The following is a 21,069-nucleotide window of genomic DNA, read 5'->3' on the forward strand; positions in this document are numbered from 1 at the left end:
CTTTCTGAAACCTAGGAAAATATGTGAACTACAGGCTTCCCCCTAACTTTAACTAGCGACACTAACGGCACTGCTCCCGCCCAGGCGTTTCAGATGGGTTTTCTGGATCTATAGTTGGTTTCGTACCACAGTCATTAAGGAACATATTACTCAAAATGTAAAGAGAATACAAAACTTCCCTCTATGTATGTAACTTAGTTGCATAATGATGACACCGTAATTCAAGAAGTCATTGATCAATCAAGGGGTTTCTATTTGTTTGTTGAATGCCAAAGAAATGTGTTTCAAAAATTAAACAATACAATTCACACAATATTTTGCAAAATGGATAGCGTAACCAGTAAGCCAACATTGTCTGTAGTGATGTAAGAGACTCCCTTTTGAAGCAAATAGGACCCGTCGTAGACTGAGAGACCCATGTTTTAATGTACAAAAAAGGTATTACAAATTTTTACAACATTCATCAAAGTGTAGATAATATGTAATCATTATTATTTAATTTATTTGATTTATCTTGCATAACACAACACATTAATGTTATTGAATTCTTATTAGATTTCTTTATTCGTAAATATCTGGCGTACTGGAAACTGCAGGGAATAAATATGAAGCACGATTTATAAAGGGCTCCCTTAATCAGTTCTGAGGGAGCCGAAAACTGTTGGTATGTATATTAATCCCCTATTAACATTATCGACCTGCAATGTAGATGCCTCAGATTCGATTTTCATTAGCGGCACATTTAAATTTCAAGTAGATACAGTCCTGATTAGCCTATTTATGTTTAACTTTATTTGCTATCTTCGATTTTTTTTGTTGTTCGTTGGAATTTCATGATATCATCCCTTTCCGGTTACTTATTGCTTTATGGAGGGGGCACGTGCTCCTATGTACCCTGCTATATCTGCGAACGCGACACAATAGAATAATATATTAAACAATATATTAAATATTTGCCCCTCTAGGATTGACTTGGCCCCCCTACCAAGAATTCCTGGCTACGGGTCTGTGCAAGGTCCAGAAGTCTAGTCTGAATTTTTTTGTAATTTCAATTTTATTTCCATTGATGCAAAGCTACAAGATGTCTACATTTAGTCGAGCAGTTCATTTCTTTTAAATCCCTGTCCCCACTGTTTTTCATCACAATCCATAAGACAAGTAAGAAATGTTATCATTTCTTGCGTTTCCTTGGAAGATACCTTCTCTCTTCCCAGCTCAGCTCCGAGATACCGCAAATGCGCCTCTAACTTGTTCCTTTCAGTTCGAGGACATGGTGCCTGCACGCTAAATACAACATTTTTTTTGCAATACATTGTTACAACAGAATGCAGACACGTCTCATCGTTCCAGTCGTAGAAGCTGTTGTATCAAAATTCATGCACACAATGTCATGTCCCAAAAGAGGTGCTAGCTCCTGAATGGTTGGTTATTCCTTGTACCTTTCCTGTTCCAGATGATACCTTTTCAGCACCTAATATTTTGTCAGCTTCGTAACCCGTAACAGGTAAGTACTTGAAGTGACTCACCTAATACACCTCCTCCCACATTATATCGTGTATGTGTCAGTGGCAGATTCAGAAGTTACAGTTGGGATGGGTGAATTTTCTCGGTTCCTTCACTTCACCTAGAATCAATTCTAACCTGCACTTGCACTGTTTTATATAAACAATATATATATAATATTGTAAGCACGAACAAGCTAGCAAAAATAGGGGCCCAGGGTTGGAGTAGATGTCTATTATTGTATGTCGTTATCACATCGTCATTGCCACGGTAAACTGAACGACAATCTTGATTGTTTGATTGGCTTGGTTTATTTTACTTCGCGTTTCTACCACTTTTGCTATTTGCGATGATGATGATGAATGGTGATAAGATGAAACAGATGAAGGGACAATCACAAACACATATGAACAACACAGAACGCAAGTCCCATATAGGCTATGAGTCCAGGTACCAGAATGCAGTCCAGGGAGTGAGGTTGGCATTTGGGTGTTTACAAAAAAGGGTACCCCTTACACCCATGAACGTTAAGATGATGATTAAGTGAAACGAAGGGGGAAAACGTATTCTCTCAATCTCAACGAGTCTCGGATTCAATACCCTTTTGGGGCATATTACAGTAGTTCAGATCAAATTTTGAAATGATACTTCAGTTCTGAACCGCCTAACATGAGCATAAAATGTCCTTTAATCAAACTTTATAGAATATTCTCGAGCCTATTAAGCTTGGTGGTATAAAACAGAGCATTTGAGTCTTTGTATATGCCATAATAACACATCCAAAAACTTGTTAGGAGGTGATCTACCCTGAAGGTCAGAGTAATATTAGCTCTCGAAAGCTCGGAATCTTTTCGCAACTCACCTGGACGATAGATAGCCCGAGTATTATCAATGTATTGTAGATGGAGAGAAACAGAAAAGAGATTTAAAATTACCAGAAAACAAATACATGCTGCCTTTTGTCATGCATACTATTTTCCACTAGAGCTTCTCATGGGATAGTAAATGAAAATGCTACACCAAATGCATGATTCAAAGGGACTTCAGTAGAAGTACTGGGCGGTCTTGTAGTTAATTTAGTCATCACAAACAACAAATAAATACTTAGTCAATACATTTAAAAAAATAGAGGGTAAACAGAATCCATCTATCTACCTGTACAGTGGCATCCATGAGTATTACCGTGCAAATTGTTCATCATCATGTTCGTGCACTTTATCTGACCCAATAAGAACTTCAAGAATTAAAAGAAAACTCAAAACAAGCTGTTGGCAACTTCTGCACCAGCATACATAAAAATCCATCACTTTAAAATACATAGAATGTAAGAGAAAAATTAATGAAAATAGTCATGGACAATTTGAACGGTAATACTAACGGATTCCACTGTACTAGGGAGGTTATTTCAGTCGTTCACCGCCAGCGTGTCGGCCGTTCGGCGGACTCTTCATGCAACAGGTCCCGGCAAATTGCGTTCAGGAAGTCCGTAACAGAAACCGCTTGTTTTGTAATGTTTCCACTTTTCACAATTACAGTTACAATTACAATTGAAATAAGCACGTACCTTGTCGCAAGGATGCTGGAAAAGGTGTCCTCCCAAATACAAATATTTCTGGCACCTTATTTCTGACAGAAAATCTTAGATTAGACATCGTTACTTTATCGTCATTTGTCAGAAAGGGAAGACAGCATCCCGGCGCATAAAGCAAACCGAAAGCGTAAAATGATATTTAAAAGTAATAATAATGATGATCACTAACCTCCTGTGTTATAAGAGATGTTGAAAATGACCTCCTTTAACAGCAATACAACACGTTTCTTAGGTTCAAGAGATCCTGTCTATCGTAATTCCCTGACCACTTTTCTGCAAGAATTCGTTTTCACGTAATTATCGTACATAAAAACTCTCTGTTCAAGACTATATTTGTTTAACGACATAACTAATGAATGAATAACAATTAACACACAATAAAGCACTGGCCATGAGTAGCACATTACAATAACACAGTATAAGCAACACGTGTACTGATAAACGCAAACAGAAGTGAACATGAACGTACACTGACGTCTGGTAGCCGACAGTGTTGCTAACCATTTTTCGGCAATGTCCCTACAGACGTAGTCAAAATGTCCCTACAACTGACCAAATGTCCCTACGCCAAGTAAAGCGACTAAAAAAATTATCACCTCATGAGCATGCAAAACAGAAGATAAAATATACACATTTACTTACCAAATCTTTCTGCTCGGTGCTTCCACAATTAATGAAGGAGCGAATTTACATTTGCCTATCCTAACTTAACCTAACCGTACCTGGAAGCGGCCCCGGCGCCTACCCAGCGTCGAATAACATGGGTACCTGGGGGAAACCCTGGGGGGTAAAGGCGGTCAGGGGCGTGATGCTGATCACATCACCCCCACTCACGACCGGATCAATAAAGTGTGGGGCGTTACCCTCACACCCCCTATACGCCTTCATGGCGTGGTGCTAGGCACAGGGGAACACTTTACCTTTTTTGTACCTGAATAATTCGTGGGGCTATCCGTCAATGGTTTGTTGGGCTACCAGTTTTTCGAGCCCAAATTTTAACTATGTTTGCCTTGCCTAACCTAACTTAACTTAACCTAACCTTACCGAGAATGCTCAGTGGGGCTATTCCTGAATGGTTTTGCGGTAATTGTGATTACGAACCGATAAAAAATATTTTTTTCGTAGCACTTTAACATCATCGAAGACGCCATTTTAGTATCCTGCAATTTTATGATTGATGTAATGTTGCCAAATTTACCTGTAATCAAATCAGTTCTTCTACATCGTGATTGTCGCTGTCACATGTAAGCACGTTCTTTGGGCAATATACTGAAATGAATAAGTTTATTAATTAGCCCTCCTGCACACTCCACCTAACAATCTGTATAACATTAACAACTTTTTTACTGTTCTCTTCCGCTATTCTTACACAATCCATGCTCTCCAAGTATGAAATAAACAGTGTGGCAACGCTGTAGACAGCGTAACTAATTGTAATTTGTTCATATCAACAAATATGGCTACCATACTTGTATACGGAGAATCATTGCGAGAATTGAAATGCTTATTTTACAACTTCTACACGTTAATTAACATTTTTTCCCCCTCACCCCAACATGTTAACTTGAGATAAATCATCACGAATAATTATTTCGTGAGTATAAGACGTAGCATAGAAATTACAGAAGGGTCCGGTATTGTAAATTCTTGCCTTAATGAATAATAGGGGTGTGCGGGACAGAATTTTTTGGGTCGGGACGGGATCGGGACGGTAATTTTTTTAAATCCCGACATTCGGGACTGAAAAATTTGCAATTTCCCGACCAAGTCGGAAAATTTTCGGGACGGGAAATCTTCGAAATTTCCCGAAGCACTGGAAATCTCGAATTTTACAAGTCATTTTCACTTTAAGTGATTGTTTTTGCATTTCTAGAATAAAAACTTGCAATTTTCGATAAGTTCCAGAAACTTACAAGGCAGAAAACGTCGAGAATTAACGACTTTTTAAAGTAAAGGATCCCGCAGACCCCTAATGAATAACGTTGAGTCGTTTACTGTTGATTATGTTATTTGAAGTCATACATGCTGCTGCTGTGCAGAGATAGATGTTGGTTGGTGATGCTGTATTTCCTGCAGTCTTGAACAATTCTGGTCCCATTTTATTTCCCTTTTTTGTTTTTGTATCACTTAACATTGAAAATATTCTTTCCGTTTCCGCTTTAGAATGTGGCAATGTTAGCACTATTTTCGCGAGAGTGGAAATGTTTTCAAAAAGGAACTTGCCTTGAAAGTTTTTGGTAACCGATAACATGTTCCAAAATTCTGATGGAGATTTGTTAGTTACTTCTTTTTTCTCCTCTTCGCTAAAGTATCCAGATAAACTAATTCATAAAATGTCATTTACCAAGATTGAAAAAAGTACCTACGTTTTCCCTCATTTGGCAAAATCTGTCCCTACGTTCCTACGCGGGCGAAATTTAGTGAAAAGTCCCTATGCTTAGGGACATGTCCCTACGGTTGGCATCACTGCCGACACGTGCAGTATGAAGCGCCCTCTCGCGGCTGACAACTCACCCAACCCCCGATAAGCTGCCGGCGCTGTCGCGACAACTGAGGATAAAGTAGCGATGACTAATCTAAGATTAGATGTCAGAAATAAGGTGCCAGAAATATTTGTATTTGGGACAAGGTACGTGCTTATTTCAATTGTAATTGTAACTGTAATTGTGAAAAGTGGAAACATTAGAAAACAAGCGGTTTCTGTTACGATAATTACGTGAAAACGAATTCTTGCAGAAAAGTGGTCAGGGAATTACGATAGACAGGATCTCTTGAACCTAAGAAACGTGTTGTATTGCTGTTAAAGGAGGTCATTTTCAACATCTCTTATAACACAGGAGGTTAGTGATCATCATTATTATTACTTTTAAATATCATTTTACGCTTTCGGTTTGCTTTATGCGCCGGGATGCTGTCTTCCCTTTCTGACAAATGACGATAAAGTAACGATGTCTAATCTAAGATTTTCTGTCAGAAATAAGGTGCCAGAAATATTTGTATTTGGGAGGACACCTTTTCCAGCATCCTTGCGACAAGGTACGTGCTTATTTCAATTGTAATTGTAACTGTAATTGTGAAAAGTGGAAACATTACAAAACAAGCGGTTTCTGTTACGGACTTCCTGAACGCAATTTGCCGGGACCTGTTGCATGAAGAGTCCGCCGAACGGCCGACACGCTGGCGGTGAACGACTGCACTTACGACTGGTGTGAAAATATCAAACGGACGATACTGTACATGACAATTTTGTTCAATCGACAAAACAATTCAGAACAAAAATCATGTTTTAAATTTTGCAAAGTAAGTAAAATACATACGATTCCTTGACTGTGAATAAAATTTAGCTGAAACAATTTCACTACCGACAAATTTTCTCCTGCCAGCCTCCGTGGGGAAGTGGTTAGCACAGCATGCTACAACACTAGGAGTTCTGGATTTGAATCTCGGCCAGGGCATAGGTATTCTTTGTGAATGTCCCTTCATCAATTACAAGTACATATCATCACTCATTTTTATCATGGTGATTAGCCAAAAGTGGCAGAAAAGCAAAGTAGAATAAATCAAATCAATCCAGTAGCGTACGCAGGATTTCATCAAGGGGGGTGTTATTTCGAAAACTTTCTTCAAATTCACATTACCATTGTTTTATTATACTTTAATTAATTAATTAATAATAATTAATAATTCATATAATTAATTAATTAGTTTAATTACAACTAATAATTACTACTAATGCAGTTGCTATTTATGACAGAAATAGAACAAAATTACATTTCTTTTGTTTCTTTGTTACAAAATAATTGTCTAGTCAACGGTTATTTGTATATGATAAGTGAGACATTTTAAGTGTGAAGAAAATCCATAAAAACAAGCAAACATATTGGATTTATTGAAATAATCGAAATATGAAACTCATTCAAGGAGCCGCGCTGGTCTAGTCTGACAACTTCGTGGGATATCCGGGTTCGATTCCCGGAATTGGTTAGAATTTATCCAGCCTTGTCTCCGCACCCAGCTTCATAGCAATGGGTACCTGAGAGCAACCCTGGGGGATGAAGGCTGCCGGAGCATGGTGCTGATCACATCACCTGCAAAATAGTTCGAGATCGAGAATCTTTGGGGCCCACCACACCACTACGTGTGCCTTCATGGCATGGTGCTATATGCACGGGGAAATTTACATTTATGGAACTCCCCCAGGATGATGATGAAGCGCGAGAATACGTGTTGCTAAATTCCATTGAGTCTATGTTTTCGTTGAAAAGTAAGTTTATAGACATTCCAACATATTTATCACTTCTAGGTGATTCACAAAGCACTTCTTCAACATTATTTAATGATGTGGATGTAGACTAAGCATCGCTTGAGAGTTCACAAGGGGATGCGAAATCAGTACCGGGAAGAACGTTTGCAATAAGGTCGGCACACTGCGACGAAGCAAGGAATTTTCACAATTCTCGCGAGAGTCACTGCGCGACTTTGCAAAAAAATTGCAAAATTGAACTTTGCGTCCGCTTAGATTGTGTTTGGAATGTTGTGTTTTTCTTCATGCTGCATGGGAATAATAATTCAAATTATTATTATTATTACTGTCGCAGATCTTTGACTGTGATAAATTAGCCATTTTTAATTTTTTTCTACAACATTTTCCATAATATTTCAAAAGCTCAAGGGGGGGGTTTAAACCCGGTAACCCCCCCTTGCGTACGCCACTGAATCAATCAATACACTTTCTGGAGTAATATGAATCAATTAATATTCAATTCTCTCAATGATATTCATATTCAGTGTTCGGAAGTAGCATGCTACTTGTAGCGAGCTACAAAATTTGTAGCTGTAGCGACGCTACATTTTGAAAATTGTAGGTGTAGTTGTAGCGAAACTACAAAAATTCCTGCAGTTGTAGGGAACATTTTGCTACAGTTACATTTTTTCTCAGCCTTTTGAGGTAAATTTTGAATGTGACAACAGCGTCAAAAAAATCGACAATAACGCTTACTCTTGCAGGATAGGCCTTGAGCCAGGCACATTGTTGGTACCACTCAGGGGGACAGGTTCTAATATGATTTTCTGGTAAGGTTGGGATGCCTATAGATGCCTTCTGTGTGTTATCACTCCACTTTCCAGATAACCTTGATGTAAATGGAAAGTTGTGATAATTTTTAATATTTTGACTTTTACTATTAGAAATGACAATTACAGTCATTTTGATCTAAATTAATAATAATAATGATGATGATGATAATTAAGATTATAATAATAACACTAATTAAAATATGTTAATATTTTAATAATTTAATTGACAAGTTGGATGGTATTTAACACCATCACTGGAGTCAATTGGCTATTTGCCCAGCATTAAAACCGATATCTCTGAATAAACAACTGAAGTGTGCAGCTGTGAAAATGACAGTAGCAGTCCAAGGACAGTGTAAGAGTTCATTTAGGAACGTGGGCCTCTAAAGTGCAATTTACCTGAATCAATGGTGTGGAGAGTCTTCGGAAGGATGGAAGCTGGACAGACAGTGAGAGGTATCTGTAGCCCTTGGAGTGTCTCAAAGTGCCATTTCTCGATTTATATTCGGTTCCAAACAACGGGAAATGTACAACGAAGGCAAGGTCAAGGCCGTCGATAAGCAACAACACCCAGAGACAACGGGTACCTCTTGTTAACAACCGATTGGAACAGACGACAGAATGCAACGAAACTACAACATGCCATTCTCACAGCAGTAGGGTGTCATCTCAAAACCATCTACAATCACCTTCTTAAATATGTCTCTATGTATATAGACTCATGGTGTGTGTTCCATCACTGTACAGCTTTCAGTCCTTAGAAACTTGGCTGAGAAAGATCACAATTGGGGCCACAACGAATGGGGTTGAGCGGTGTTCTCTGATGAGTCACGGTTCAGCCTCCAGCCTTGCAATAGAGGTGCCTGATCTGGAGGACACATGGAACACGCCATTACCCTGCTTTTGTGCAAGAAACATTCAAAAATGGAGATTGTGGACTGATGGTAGGGGCTGTTCTCTGAATGTTCTTTCAGTTGCTTAAACATCGGCTGTACATGGTTTTCATCTAGTTCTTTCTGTTTCAAGAAGAAGGCGGTGGATAGTTATGGCAGGTCAATTATAATTATCAGACAAGACACTATTTGGTCAAATTATTGTGACAGCACAGAATCGGAATCTTCAAATGGGCTTTCTCTTAGAACCATTATCATGGGCTTCAGAGACATACTTGCAGAAAAATGTTATTTCCCCTGAGGAAATATCTGGAAATTCAGCCATGGCTATTTATGGTATGGCTCTTATTCAGAGAGCAAAAGAAATAAGAGTCAAACTTTGGTGAGGTCCATCTGCTTCGTCCATTGCTTTGCAAAAGGAAATACTAGTTCAAGAATCGATGTCTGTTTGATACGTACAATGAGACGTCTATAAAGAACACCGAAAGGATAATCACATGGGAAGAATTCGGGAATCAGTCACAGAGCATCTCATCTTCCCAGATTGTCAGAAAGTGAAGGAAATTCCTAAGTCATGTAATGAATAAAACAACTCTAATTGCATCTCTTGTTAATGAATGTAGGAAACCAAAGCATTTTGTAAATCTTTTGAATAAAACACTTTGCGAACTGTGGAGATAAATGATGGAACATCACATCTGAAGGGAGCCCCAAAGTGCTCAATCTCAACAGTAAACATGAAGAAGAGATGGAAATTTGTCGGTGAATACTGCCGCTGCTAATGATGGTTATGAAGCGGTAATGAGAGGCTCAGATGACAGATGTGTGTTTGAGATTCCATGAAAGAATCATGGTTAAATTCTTTCTGAAATATAGTATTAAAGTACCCATGTGGGTTCCATATGCATTTGCAGGAAAAGGAAAAGGAAAAGTAAGTGCATCCTTCCTGCCAACAGACAAACACAGGAAATATTTTCGCACCCTCGGAGATGAATGGGATCTCAATGAAATAGTAATGGGCAAACTGTAGTTCTCGTGCTTACTGTATGCTCCAAAATCTTCCGTACATTGTGTGAATGACATGACATGTCGTCTATTCTGTGTAAAGAAGGGTGAGATAGACATTTATAAACTTGCAAGAAACATGCTTAACGTGCGATTATCAATCCGCTATAAGCAAGAGATGTCTTCTGAATGATCCACGTACACCTAGACCAAGTGGGAGAAGATGGACATTGAAAAAAAAACACGATGGAGCAGAGGAGCTGGTAATTGATTGTTTTACCATGGTGAAAATGCTTTTACGCATGTAAGGCCAGTAATAACGCTGATTTGCTAAATTATAGGTTTTTGTAGTTTCTTGATGAGCTCCTGCAAATTCTGAGGTGTGAAGATGTTCCACTACAGATTTTTTTCAAATTAAAAGGAATGCAAAGCAATAATTTTGTATGGTTAGCAAAGCAAACTTTCTTGTACAATTTCCCGTCCTTAATTTTGAATGTGTATGAAGCCTTTTCATATCTTGTGTCAGCTGATGGGTCATTCTCCAGTGTTCTGAAAATTTCCCCAAAATACTTATCCTGTTGTTGTTCTCTTCTTATGTCAAAGTCTTCTTCTTGAAAAAGGAAAACATGTTCTGTGATGTCATCATCTTCCTGTGGTGTTGCAGTTTCCATTGGATGACGAGACAAGGCATCCACCAGCTCATTTTTTGTGGATTTTATATGTACTACTGTGAAATCGTAATCCTCAAAAAACAAACTTTTCCTCGCTAGCAGTCCAGACAAATTTTGAGTTGATCTAATGTGACTTAGGGCTGAATTGTCTGTGTACAGAATGAAATGTGGGTTCAATAGGAAGTAACGGAACTGTTTCAAAACATAATGAGCTGCATTAACTTCAAGAGTAAATATATTTCATTAGCTTCGTTCGGTCTTAAACACTTGCTGGTAAAGGCCACTGGAAATAACTGTCCGTTATCAGAGGCTTGCAAGAGGGCTCTGCCAGAGCCCCGGGTGCTCGCATCCAAGAACACGTGACTCTTCAAGGCAAGGTTATAGGGTTTCAATTATGGAGCACTGACTATCTTCCTACAATTCGGAGAATGCGTTGTCACTTTCTTCGTTCCACTCAAACTTGGTATTTTTCCTGGTGAGATGTAATAATGCTTCCACTGTCATAGCAAATTCAGGCACGTGTCGGCGAATGAAATTGCATATTCCAACGAACTGGCATACTTCTCGCTTGGATTTTGGAGTAGGATAATTTACAATTGACTTCAGGATGTGGTCTAAATTTTAAAACCAGACACGCTGACTAAATGCCCAAGAATTGTTACTTCCGTGTGACAAAATTTACACTCTTTCACTGAGAGTGTGAGGTTGTTTTTATGCAATGCCTTGAACACTTTTTCCATTATTTTTAGCATGGATTCGTGCGAGTTGCTATAAATTTGGATGTCATCGACTTAACAGCTAACCTCCGTGGATCCGACATTTGGGATGGCGAACGACGTGACGTCTTTGTTCCTCTCATACAGTTCAACTTGAAAAATCCTGAATCCAGATCGAACGTGGTGTAGAATTTCTTTCCTGCTAGGTCTGACATAATATTCTCGATTGATGGGATCGGAATATTTAAATTGCTGCTTGATTGATTGACTTTTCTAAAGTCTGAGATCAGTCGATATCTGACACCATCAGCCTTTTTGATGAGAAGAACAGGGTGTCTCCACGTGTTTCCTTCACATTTACTGATCACCTTTTGATGTTCCACTTTTTCAATTTGTTTTCTCATTTCTATCTGGAGATTTACCGGAATCCGACATTGCTTGGAGAAAACTGGTGGATTGTCTCCTACATCGATGGAATGCTGTAGAATTTTACACCTTCCTATGCACGTCTAAACCCAGGCGAATATATCTGAGTATTTACAGGTCAAGTCCAAAATTTCTTTCTTTTCTTTTTCTGATAAGTTTGGATTTATGTCGAGAGAATCAGCCTTAAATTTTTCTCTACGTTCTTTGCTGAACATCTGGATTTCCTTCCTCTTCTATTACGGTGTCTTCTGATGTTATCTGCACTATAATCTTGTATGAAGACACATATCCGATGACAGTGCCTTTACATAGCGTTACCTTCCAATCACTTGGATTTGAAATAAATGCCATTTTTGACTGAATTTAAAATTGCATTAGGAATGAATACATTGTTCTGCTTCATACGAACCGGGTCAGGTGTTAATAACATATCTTGGAACTGACAGGCATTTTTCAAATTAACAGGTATGTAAGTTCCTGTTCGAGGTTGTAATATGACCTTTTTCGTTGTGACGAAAGTTGGTTTTTCTGTTGAACTTATATGTTGGAGAATTTCATCTGGAACAACGTGTGGTTTATTTTCAGTTTTCCAAAAATCTAATTTTGGAACTTTTCCAAAACGTTTTAAAGTTATGAAATTTCTACTAAGAATGATATCGCAATCATAAGTGGACAAAAAATCTAATCTGGACAGGAACAAAGTCTTGAATTTCTTCTACATGAAATGGATGTACGTATGTACATCCTGCCATTTTAAACCTGATAAAAGCTATTTCATTGGTTGCTATTTTATTACCACTTATGCCCTTTATTGTAGATTTAATTTGAACGTGTCTAACATTTGCAGGAACTAAGTGTGAAGGGCACAGGCTCACTGTAGCACCACAATCTAACATAGCGCGCAATGTTAACTTATTGGTAGTCATATTAACATAAATAAGTTAACATTTGGCCACGTATGGTGTGTGTAGAATCCTAAGAAACATTGCTACATTTATTTGGCATAATTAAGATGTACTACTTACTCCCCACATGGGTGTATCGTTACCTGGATTTGTATATTTGCTATTCAGCATAGCTTTTATACCACTTTTGGTTAATGACAACAATGAGAATAAGTGATGATACGATGAAACTGATAATAGAACACACCTGTTCAGCTGGGACTTGAACTTAGGAATTAAGTGGCAAGATCAAAAGTTGACCACTTAACACTAGGTAAACACATTATTACAAGAAACATTATTCATTACAATACTGTGCACTAATCTAGTACTAACGAAAAAAACACAATACATATTTTGAAAAAATAGTTTATATTTTATGTAAAAATTTAAAATTAACAGAGGAAGCCCAACATATACACAACATTCAATACATACGTATTTACTCTGGTAAACAATAACATTTTGCATAAAATGATCACATCAAACAATTATTAGCAAATCAGGATTCTCTGATTATGCATTTCTGTCAAATTGAGGGAGCTTGAATTAAGCTAAGAAATATAGAACCAGACAGAACTTCTGTGAAATAGGTATTCATTATTTACTTTTATGAGCATACCTACTGCACACTATTTGGCACACTCAGGAAATGAACTATGTATAAATTTCAGTGAAAAATGCAGGGCCCCGGGTTTAATACCTGGTGGAAGCACATAGTGGTTCAAATCCCACTTTAAACTATAGGTCCAGTTCAAATTACTTTATCTGTGCATAAAAGTGGACTTAAAGCAAAACTCAAACCAACTGAACTAACTAGCCAGCACTGGCTTCGCCTGATTTTTAGCTCTTGCTGTTTTAGCTGTGTGAAATTCTCTGTCAATGAGTGGCAGCTGCTGATGTTTTATCCTGGGTGTTGCAATTCTATAGTGTGCAAAGGAGGAGGGGACGAGTATTGAGCAACCTTATATAGGCTTAAATGCATGCAAAATAAAAAAATAATGATTTTCAATAATCACTAATAATACGAAATTCGTCTGGTCTTCCACCACTCCTATCTTTCCACGGAGTTCCAACATTCTCCACTATCTGCTCTTTCCACCAACATCTTGGTCTCCCGTTTGGCCTTACTACCACTCCATGTGCATTGTAAACTCTTACTGGCAGTCTTTCTGCATCCACCCTCTTCATGTGCCCGAACCTTCTCATCTGCCTGGTCTATTCTGTCCTGGAGCTTCAACAACCCTGCTGTTTGTCGTATCTCCTCATTACATATTCTGTCCCTTCTAGCGTTCCCCAATATAGTCCTAAAAAATTTATCTCCACTGCCTGCATCTTTCTTTGGTGTCTCTGTCATTGTCAAAGTCTCTGCTCCATACGTAATTATTGGCACATACCTAGTCTTCCATAAATACTGTCCCAAAGTTGTAAGTAAATAGACACAAAATGGTGAGAGATATTTTAATATCAGAATAACATGAGGTGCATGGATTCATTATGAACCAAAATCACAAATAATTATTCGAAATGGACACCTTTAGCACTGACACACTTCTGAAGTCTTCGTGGCCACTCATCAATGGAATTACGCAACACATCAAGTGGAAACTCTGCAGCTGCCTTCTGAAGAGACCGCTTTAAAGTGTCAATATTGGGATGTCTCTTCTTGCAAGCCTTCTCCTGAAGTTTGGACCACAATTTGTAGTCCAAAGGGTTTAAGTCTGGACTGGCAGATGGCCAATCTGACGTGGAAATGAAGTCAGGAACATTTGCCTCCAACCACTGCTGGGTGGTGTGTGCTTTGTGTGCTGGGCCGAGTCCTGCTGGAAGCTCCAGTTCTCTCCATGGAAGATGGTGTCGGTAAGATTCTTGCATAGTTTCTCAAGCACTGTCTGCTGGTACACTTTGGCTGTTTTGACCTACTTTTCACAAAAATGGAGATCCGTTGTGCCCTCGTAGCTCACACCCCACCACACCATGACTGATGCAGAATGGTGACCCCTCTGGATCCTGGGGGCCTTGTCAGCAGCTTCCCGAGAGGATGTGGCATACACCCTGTCATTTTGGGCATTGAAAGTCTCCTCAACACTGAAATTTTTTTCATCAGTGAAAAGGATTCGACGGTGCCCATTTGCCACGTAACGCTGAAGTAACCGCTTTGATTTCCGGAGCCTCTGGAGCTTCAATTCACTTGTCAAGAGATGTCCTTTGCGTCGTTTGTAGGCATGGAGTCCCAGGTCACTGCGTAACCTATGAGACATCGACATTTTTGAAATCTTTAGCTCACGAGCCATCACTGACTGTTTCCGTACAGGATTTTGTCGCACTCATGCCGCCACTGCTTTCACAAGTTCTGGTGTTCGTACTGTGCGTGGTCTTCCTTGCCGTGGGCGATCTTTAACAGTACCAGTCTCAACAAAGCGCTGGATAGTGCGGTACAGAAATTTCTTGGAGATTTTCAGCTTTTGGAGGGTTTTGAAAATCTCCCCTGGTGATTTGCCTACCTTGTGCAATGCTACCATGGCCACACGATTTTCGTACTCACCCCATTCCATCTTCAACACTTACAACAGACACCTTTCCACTTGACCAGCTCAACAAGCAATGACTCACACTTCATGCTACCGCTCTTGCCGTCTCTCGCTTGTACGGGTGGAAGTACAGCCACCCTCAAACGTTGGGACAGTATTTATGGTAAGACTAGGTAGTATGTGTTATATATTACCTTCTTGTATTTCATAGGTACATCCCTGTTCCAATGCTTTGATAAGAGTCTACCACCCATGTGTCCTCTTCTGTTTACCTCCTCGTCTATTCTTCCACTTCTCTCAATTGCTTCCTAGATATTTGAAGCTCTGTTTCTTGTTATTATTTGCACATCACTCTTTTCTGCTCTGAATTTCAGTCCTGCTCTTCTGATTTCCTCACTCCAACTGTCTCTGTTCTACTACTTCACTATTTTCCAATATTACTGTCATCAGCGAACAGGACCTTCATATATTCCTCTCCTATATTTTTCTCCACCTCTTTGTTTATTACATCCATCGTAATTATGAAGAGCAGTGGGGAAAGTGCATTTCCGTTTTAGTCCATTACTAATGCTCAACCACTCCGTTCATCCCACTGGTGTCATCACACAGCTCTGTTTGGCCTTGTATGTGCTCTGCACTCTCTTTCTTGTCTCCTTTCTCTCTTAGAGCCTTCCAAATATTTGTTCTGTCCATGCTATCATATGCCTTTTCTATTTCTAGGAATGCCATAATCAAATCATTTCCATACTCGTAATGCCTTTCCTGTACTTCCCTACTTAAAAAGAAAATCCATCCTATAGTTCTTGAGTGAAGCAAATTTGTCTATCACACGCTGGTTGAAATCTGGTATTTCCATAATCAGGTCCTTTTCTATGGAGAGCATTTCCAACTCTGACAAGTCTTTCCTGCGTCATTCCTCAAAAATGTATTTATCGTTTTCAAAGTAGAAAAACATCTTTCAGCTTCCACCAATGTATTAGGAATTGTCAATATCAACTTTAAAAGCTTTGATGACGCATTGAATTTTTCTAAATTATTTTACACAAAATATAATAAACCCACAGCACCCGACACAGATCAAAATTCTTCCACAGGGTAGGTGGAAGACAGTTTTTTCACATTTCTGCTGTAATAAACATTGATGCCGCAAGATGCCCGGAGAAAGTAAAACGGGCTTTGGCTTCATACGTTATCACACCACATACTTCCTTTGCTTCTCTTTTCCACTCTGTGTTGTCACTCTTTCTCCTTTTTGATTAACTACTTGTAGGTTCTGTTGTCATGCTAACATCAATATCATCTCTAATATTTTTAATATTTTCTTCAAAGTTGGAAATAGCTATTTATGCAGAAGAAAGTTCAATTTCTCTCTTCTGATTGATTGATTGAGTTTGTGTTTTAAGTTGATTGATTGATTGAATTTGTGTTTTAAGTCCACTTTATGCACAGTAAGGCTAATCGCAACTGGACCTACAATTTAAAGTGGGATACATTTCTCTCTTCTGAAGTTGGCTAAACAAAATTTCTAGAAGAGGCATAATTTTACTGAAGAAAGAAAGCCAAAAATTGGAATCGTTGCTGACTAGAATTCTTTTAGGGTCGGCAGCTTGGTAGATTGTATTGGCATTTTTGAACTCTTCCATTTTTTAAATTTCTCATTAATACAATGAATGATATTTTTTTATGATCAAAGAATGAAAAATCCATCGAGTATTACTGGCACAGGGTAGGTAACCATTTTTTCACCACTGTATCAAGAACTGCAGTTCGCTGAGGACTAGTAGGAAAAAAGTGCAAATACCTTGTACATTTAGAAAGAAAATTCATACATCTCGATTTATAGAGGCAGCCTTACTCATGACTAAATTTACTTGGTGAGCATAACAATGTATGTATTCAGCAGTAGGAAATGTTTGAGTATTGCTTGCACACAACCTGATGAACCAGACATAGCAGAAGCCCCAAAGTTCAGTTCGACCAATTAATTTTGACAGATTTTCATTTCACTTATGTTTTTCTTGTTCTGTAAGTATGAGGCTAATGTTCTAGCATCATGTTGTGGAGGTGAACTAAAACTTCAAAATCGTTCTACCGACTTGCCCTTCACCACACAGCAGTATACAATGACCATTTCAACTGTCACTTGTTTCATCTGCTACAATAGCCAAAAAATTTGCCTCTTTAATTTGTTTTGATATTTCTTCCTTGTATACCTCTAGCATTACCTGAAGCAATTCATTTTGGATAGTTTTCAATGTTCCCTTGAATTTTGTTGCCTTCTCTAAATGATTTTTAAAAGCATCATCTAACTGTGAACTAACATTAATTAACCCTCTGAAAATCCCTGAATTGGATGATGATTCAGTTTTGTCATGGCCTCAATTCCAAATGCCATAACAACAAACACAGTTTATTATAATATTAAGTACATATCTATTATGCTTAATTTTTTCTTTATCTTCTGCAATTTTCCTCCTATATGCACTATTCAGCTCTGGAGTTACATTCACCTGTTCGAAAAGTGATATCTTTAATACATTTTTTAGATGACAAGCCAAGGATTCATGTCTCTTTATGCCTGAACGTAAATGGTTTCAATCAGTCACATCTGCTTTTGTCCACAAATCTCCACCAAATAACAGACAACGAAAGCAAAACAGTGCATTTCTAACTTCACAACCGCACAGCCATTCATTATTATTATAACTGTATTTTTTTAAATTCATTTGAACTGCCTTTTCCCTGTTTTAATGTTCTGCACAAAGTTTAAGTCTGGCACTGATCACCTAAGTTCAAGATTCTCATTAGTAGACAGATGAGAAAAAACATTACTATGTAAACTACTTACAGTCTTCATACTGGTGGGTCCGCAGAAGACACAACACTAATGAATTAAATATGTATGAAACCAAACTGCTACATGCTCCACTGGGCTCGAAAACATTACACGAACATGTCTTGACAACAGTACACAAATACTGCAACAAGCAACTCATTTCCATTACTGAATTAGAATTGGTGATATATATATTGGTGGTAAGGTTAGTAAATTAGATTAAGATTCCCCACAAAAGCAAATATTTATTTCTGCCCAGCATGGACATTTTGCTTGTTCCACTATGGCATGGGACAGCTAAAGACCTTGCCTGCATCTCTCTGATGGCATATAAAAGAATTAGCATCCCAGACTTTGTTGCTGGTGGACTGAAGCACAAGAATAAGAAAAACAGCATTGAACCTCGCTGCAATAGCACACGCTGTGGAAATCAGGCTGTTGCTCCACCTGTGCATCTACTAATGTACGGTGAAATCTCACAGATTGTCTCCTTCTTTTTAACAGATCATAATGGAACTAGCTTTTTGAAACAATTAAGGGCAAAATTATTTCCGTTCAATATATTTAATAGGAAAATAATGAGAAAATTATTAACAAAAAGTATGAAATTTCATTGGAAAATATCCGGTCATTGTACAACACTGTAACAATATCAGCAACCACCCATTCTGTCAACGCTACCACAATAGGAACTGTTGCCTTTAAAACTCTTTCAAGCAGCAAGAGTAAAAAATAAGGCAAAACCCAGGGCTTGCTCAGTAGTTCAGTTTGTAGCGCAATGGTATGATTAACCAGAGACCTGGTTTCAATCCCTGGTCGAACATGCATTTTTTGCTGAAATTTCTGCACAATCAAATATCTTGTTTACATAGACAGTGTTACACTCAATTCGACAGGAACAGGATGTACAAAAATTTATGAATTTGAAATTAATTTCTTGTAAACAACTTAAAATCCCACAAACATACGGCAGAAATTTTACACCTGGAAAATTCGTAATTATTGGAACACAGTGAAATGAAGACTAACATACAATATGCCAGTACACATAACGAGTAGAAGTTGCACATACAGTAGTTTGAAAGTACAGTCTGTAGAAAAATAATTACAATACGTCACTGGCTTATCAAAAGTTTATCTTTGGTACAAACACAAGAATAGAGTCACATATTTTCAGGAAATGTCATGATTGTAAGAGCCATAAACTTGCAGGTCACAATTTTAATCACATTGTTATTGGTAAAATGTTTGAAGAATCCTCAGGTACATAACCACACAAAGGGCATCCAAATTTGTGGTCTGCTAAGTGGTTAGCCTAAAAAGAAAATATTTTCAATTAATCATCTGAAAGGATGGTTTCATCAACAACGGAAGAACTACAGAGTAAGCCATTCTCAAAAGCAAAACTTTCATTTTCAGATTACAAAAGAATATACTATGATTGAGCATAAGAATACCAATAGATCAATATGAGCCAAAATCCTGGTACTGATAATTATCAGACACCATAATTAACTAATAAAATATTATTAATAATAATATTCTGGGGTATACAAAATGCCAACTGATGTGAATCCAATCTGAACACTCCACAAGATAATATTCAAATTAAATTCCAGGTTTTCTATGTAAAGTTCTAGATTATTGTACAAAAAGTTAGGAATATCTGGTCTCTATCATACTTCAATCACTGTAAAACTGTAATTCAATGCTACATTCATGAAAATAAATTATATTTCCATTACAACTATTACAAAAGTGTTAAATACGAGAGCTATTCAGAAATCAACTTCCGATTGGCTCGTAAAAATCAATACATGACCATGCGCATGGCGCATGCGCAGTAGCCAGCAGTTAGGTGCTATCGCACTCCACACACAACTGCAGTCCATTTGCTTCAACAGTGCACGGGTAGGAACTGGCGAACATGGACCCTTGTATTACTGCTCCTGTCAGTTGTGAGGTGCACGGTGGGATTTGATTCCTTCAAGCAGAAAGAGTCAACACAGCTGAAATTCATCATCAATTGTGTCCTGGAAATTTGAGGAAATTACTCGAAGAGTTGTGAAATTGTGAAACGGCATTTTGCTCGCACAATTTCTTCAATTGGTTGGACGAGTTCATCGGTCACAATTGAAAGCCTTCTTTGACCTCCCTCATTAAGCATATCTGCATGCCCAGCCTTAAATTTCGTGCATCTTACAGCACTATCACTCATAATGCAATTGCAAAAAACACGACACAATCGACGATGAATTTCGGCTGCATTCATTCCTCCTGCTTGAAGGAATCGAATCCCACCACACACCTCACAAGTGGCGGGAGCAGTAATACGAGTGTCCATGTTCGTCAGTTCCTACTCACGCACTGTTGAAGCAAATGGACTGAGGTTGTGTGTGGAGTGCGATTACACATTCCTGCTGGCTACTGGGCATGTGCCAGGCTACTGCGGTTATGTATTGATTTTTACGAGCCAATCGGAAGTTGGTTTCTGAATAGCCCTCATACAATGTCATTCTCTGTTTGTTACATTTGAAAGTTTATATTATAGTGCAGGAGAAGATGGTTTGAAAGCATATCATGAAAAGCTTAGTCATTTGCTACTAGAAACAGTAATACATCAATAACTTTTGTCTCTTTTGTAATTTGTAACCCCTTATGATAATTTTATCAATGAGGATGAATAGTACATTGATTCAAAAACTTTGAAATGTGGTTAACAGCACACGTTGCCAGTATCCACACACCGCCAACACACCCTAACATCCATCCACAATTTCTACAACACCCCCTAAAATGTTATGCCAAAGCCAAATTTTGGCTCTAAATAAAAAAAAACTATGCTAAATGCACCATCACCGAGGCTGGCTTTGGTTT

The 21,069-nt window shown here is 38.2% G+C and overlaps 2 protein-coding genes across 2 annotated transcripts in view; both read right to left on the bottom strand.

Annotated features, from left to right (window-relative positions):
- Positions 1-13,199: 13,199 nt before the first annotated feature.
- Positions 13,200-21,069, bottom strand: part of Pex2 (peroxisomal biogenesis factor 2) — a 40,007-nt gene continuing 32,137 nt past the window's right edge. The window contains exon 7 of the mRNA XM_083140538.1: positions 13,200-19,507. Coding sequence (XP_082996664.1) covers positions 19,418-19,507 — 90 coding nt within the window. The 3' untranslated portion in view covers positions 13,200-19,417. The remainder of the gene's footprint in view (positions 19,508-21,069) is intronic.
- On the bottom strand, positions 14,745-15,119 carry LOC146002297 (uncharacterized). The gene has a single exon (XM_083140007.1). It carries the CDS (start codon positions 15,117-15,119, stop codon positions 14,745-14,747), a length of 375 nt encoding a protein of 124 aa, XP_082996133.1.

Source organism: Lepisma saccharinum, chromosome 18, assembly GCF_977018435.1.
Source record: "Lepisma saccharinum chromosome 18, izLepSacc3.1, whole genome shotgun sequence".
Taxonomy (NCBI): domain Eukaryota; kingdom Metazoa; phylum Arthropoda; class Insecta; order Zygentoma; family Lepismatidae; genus Lepisma; species Lepisma saccharinum.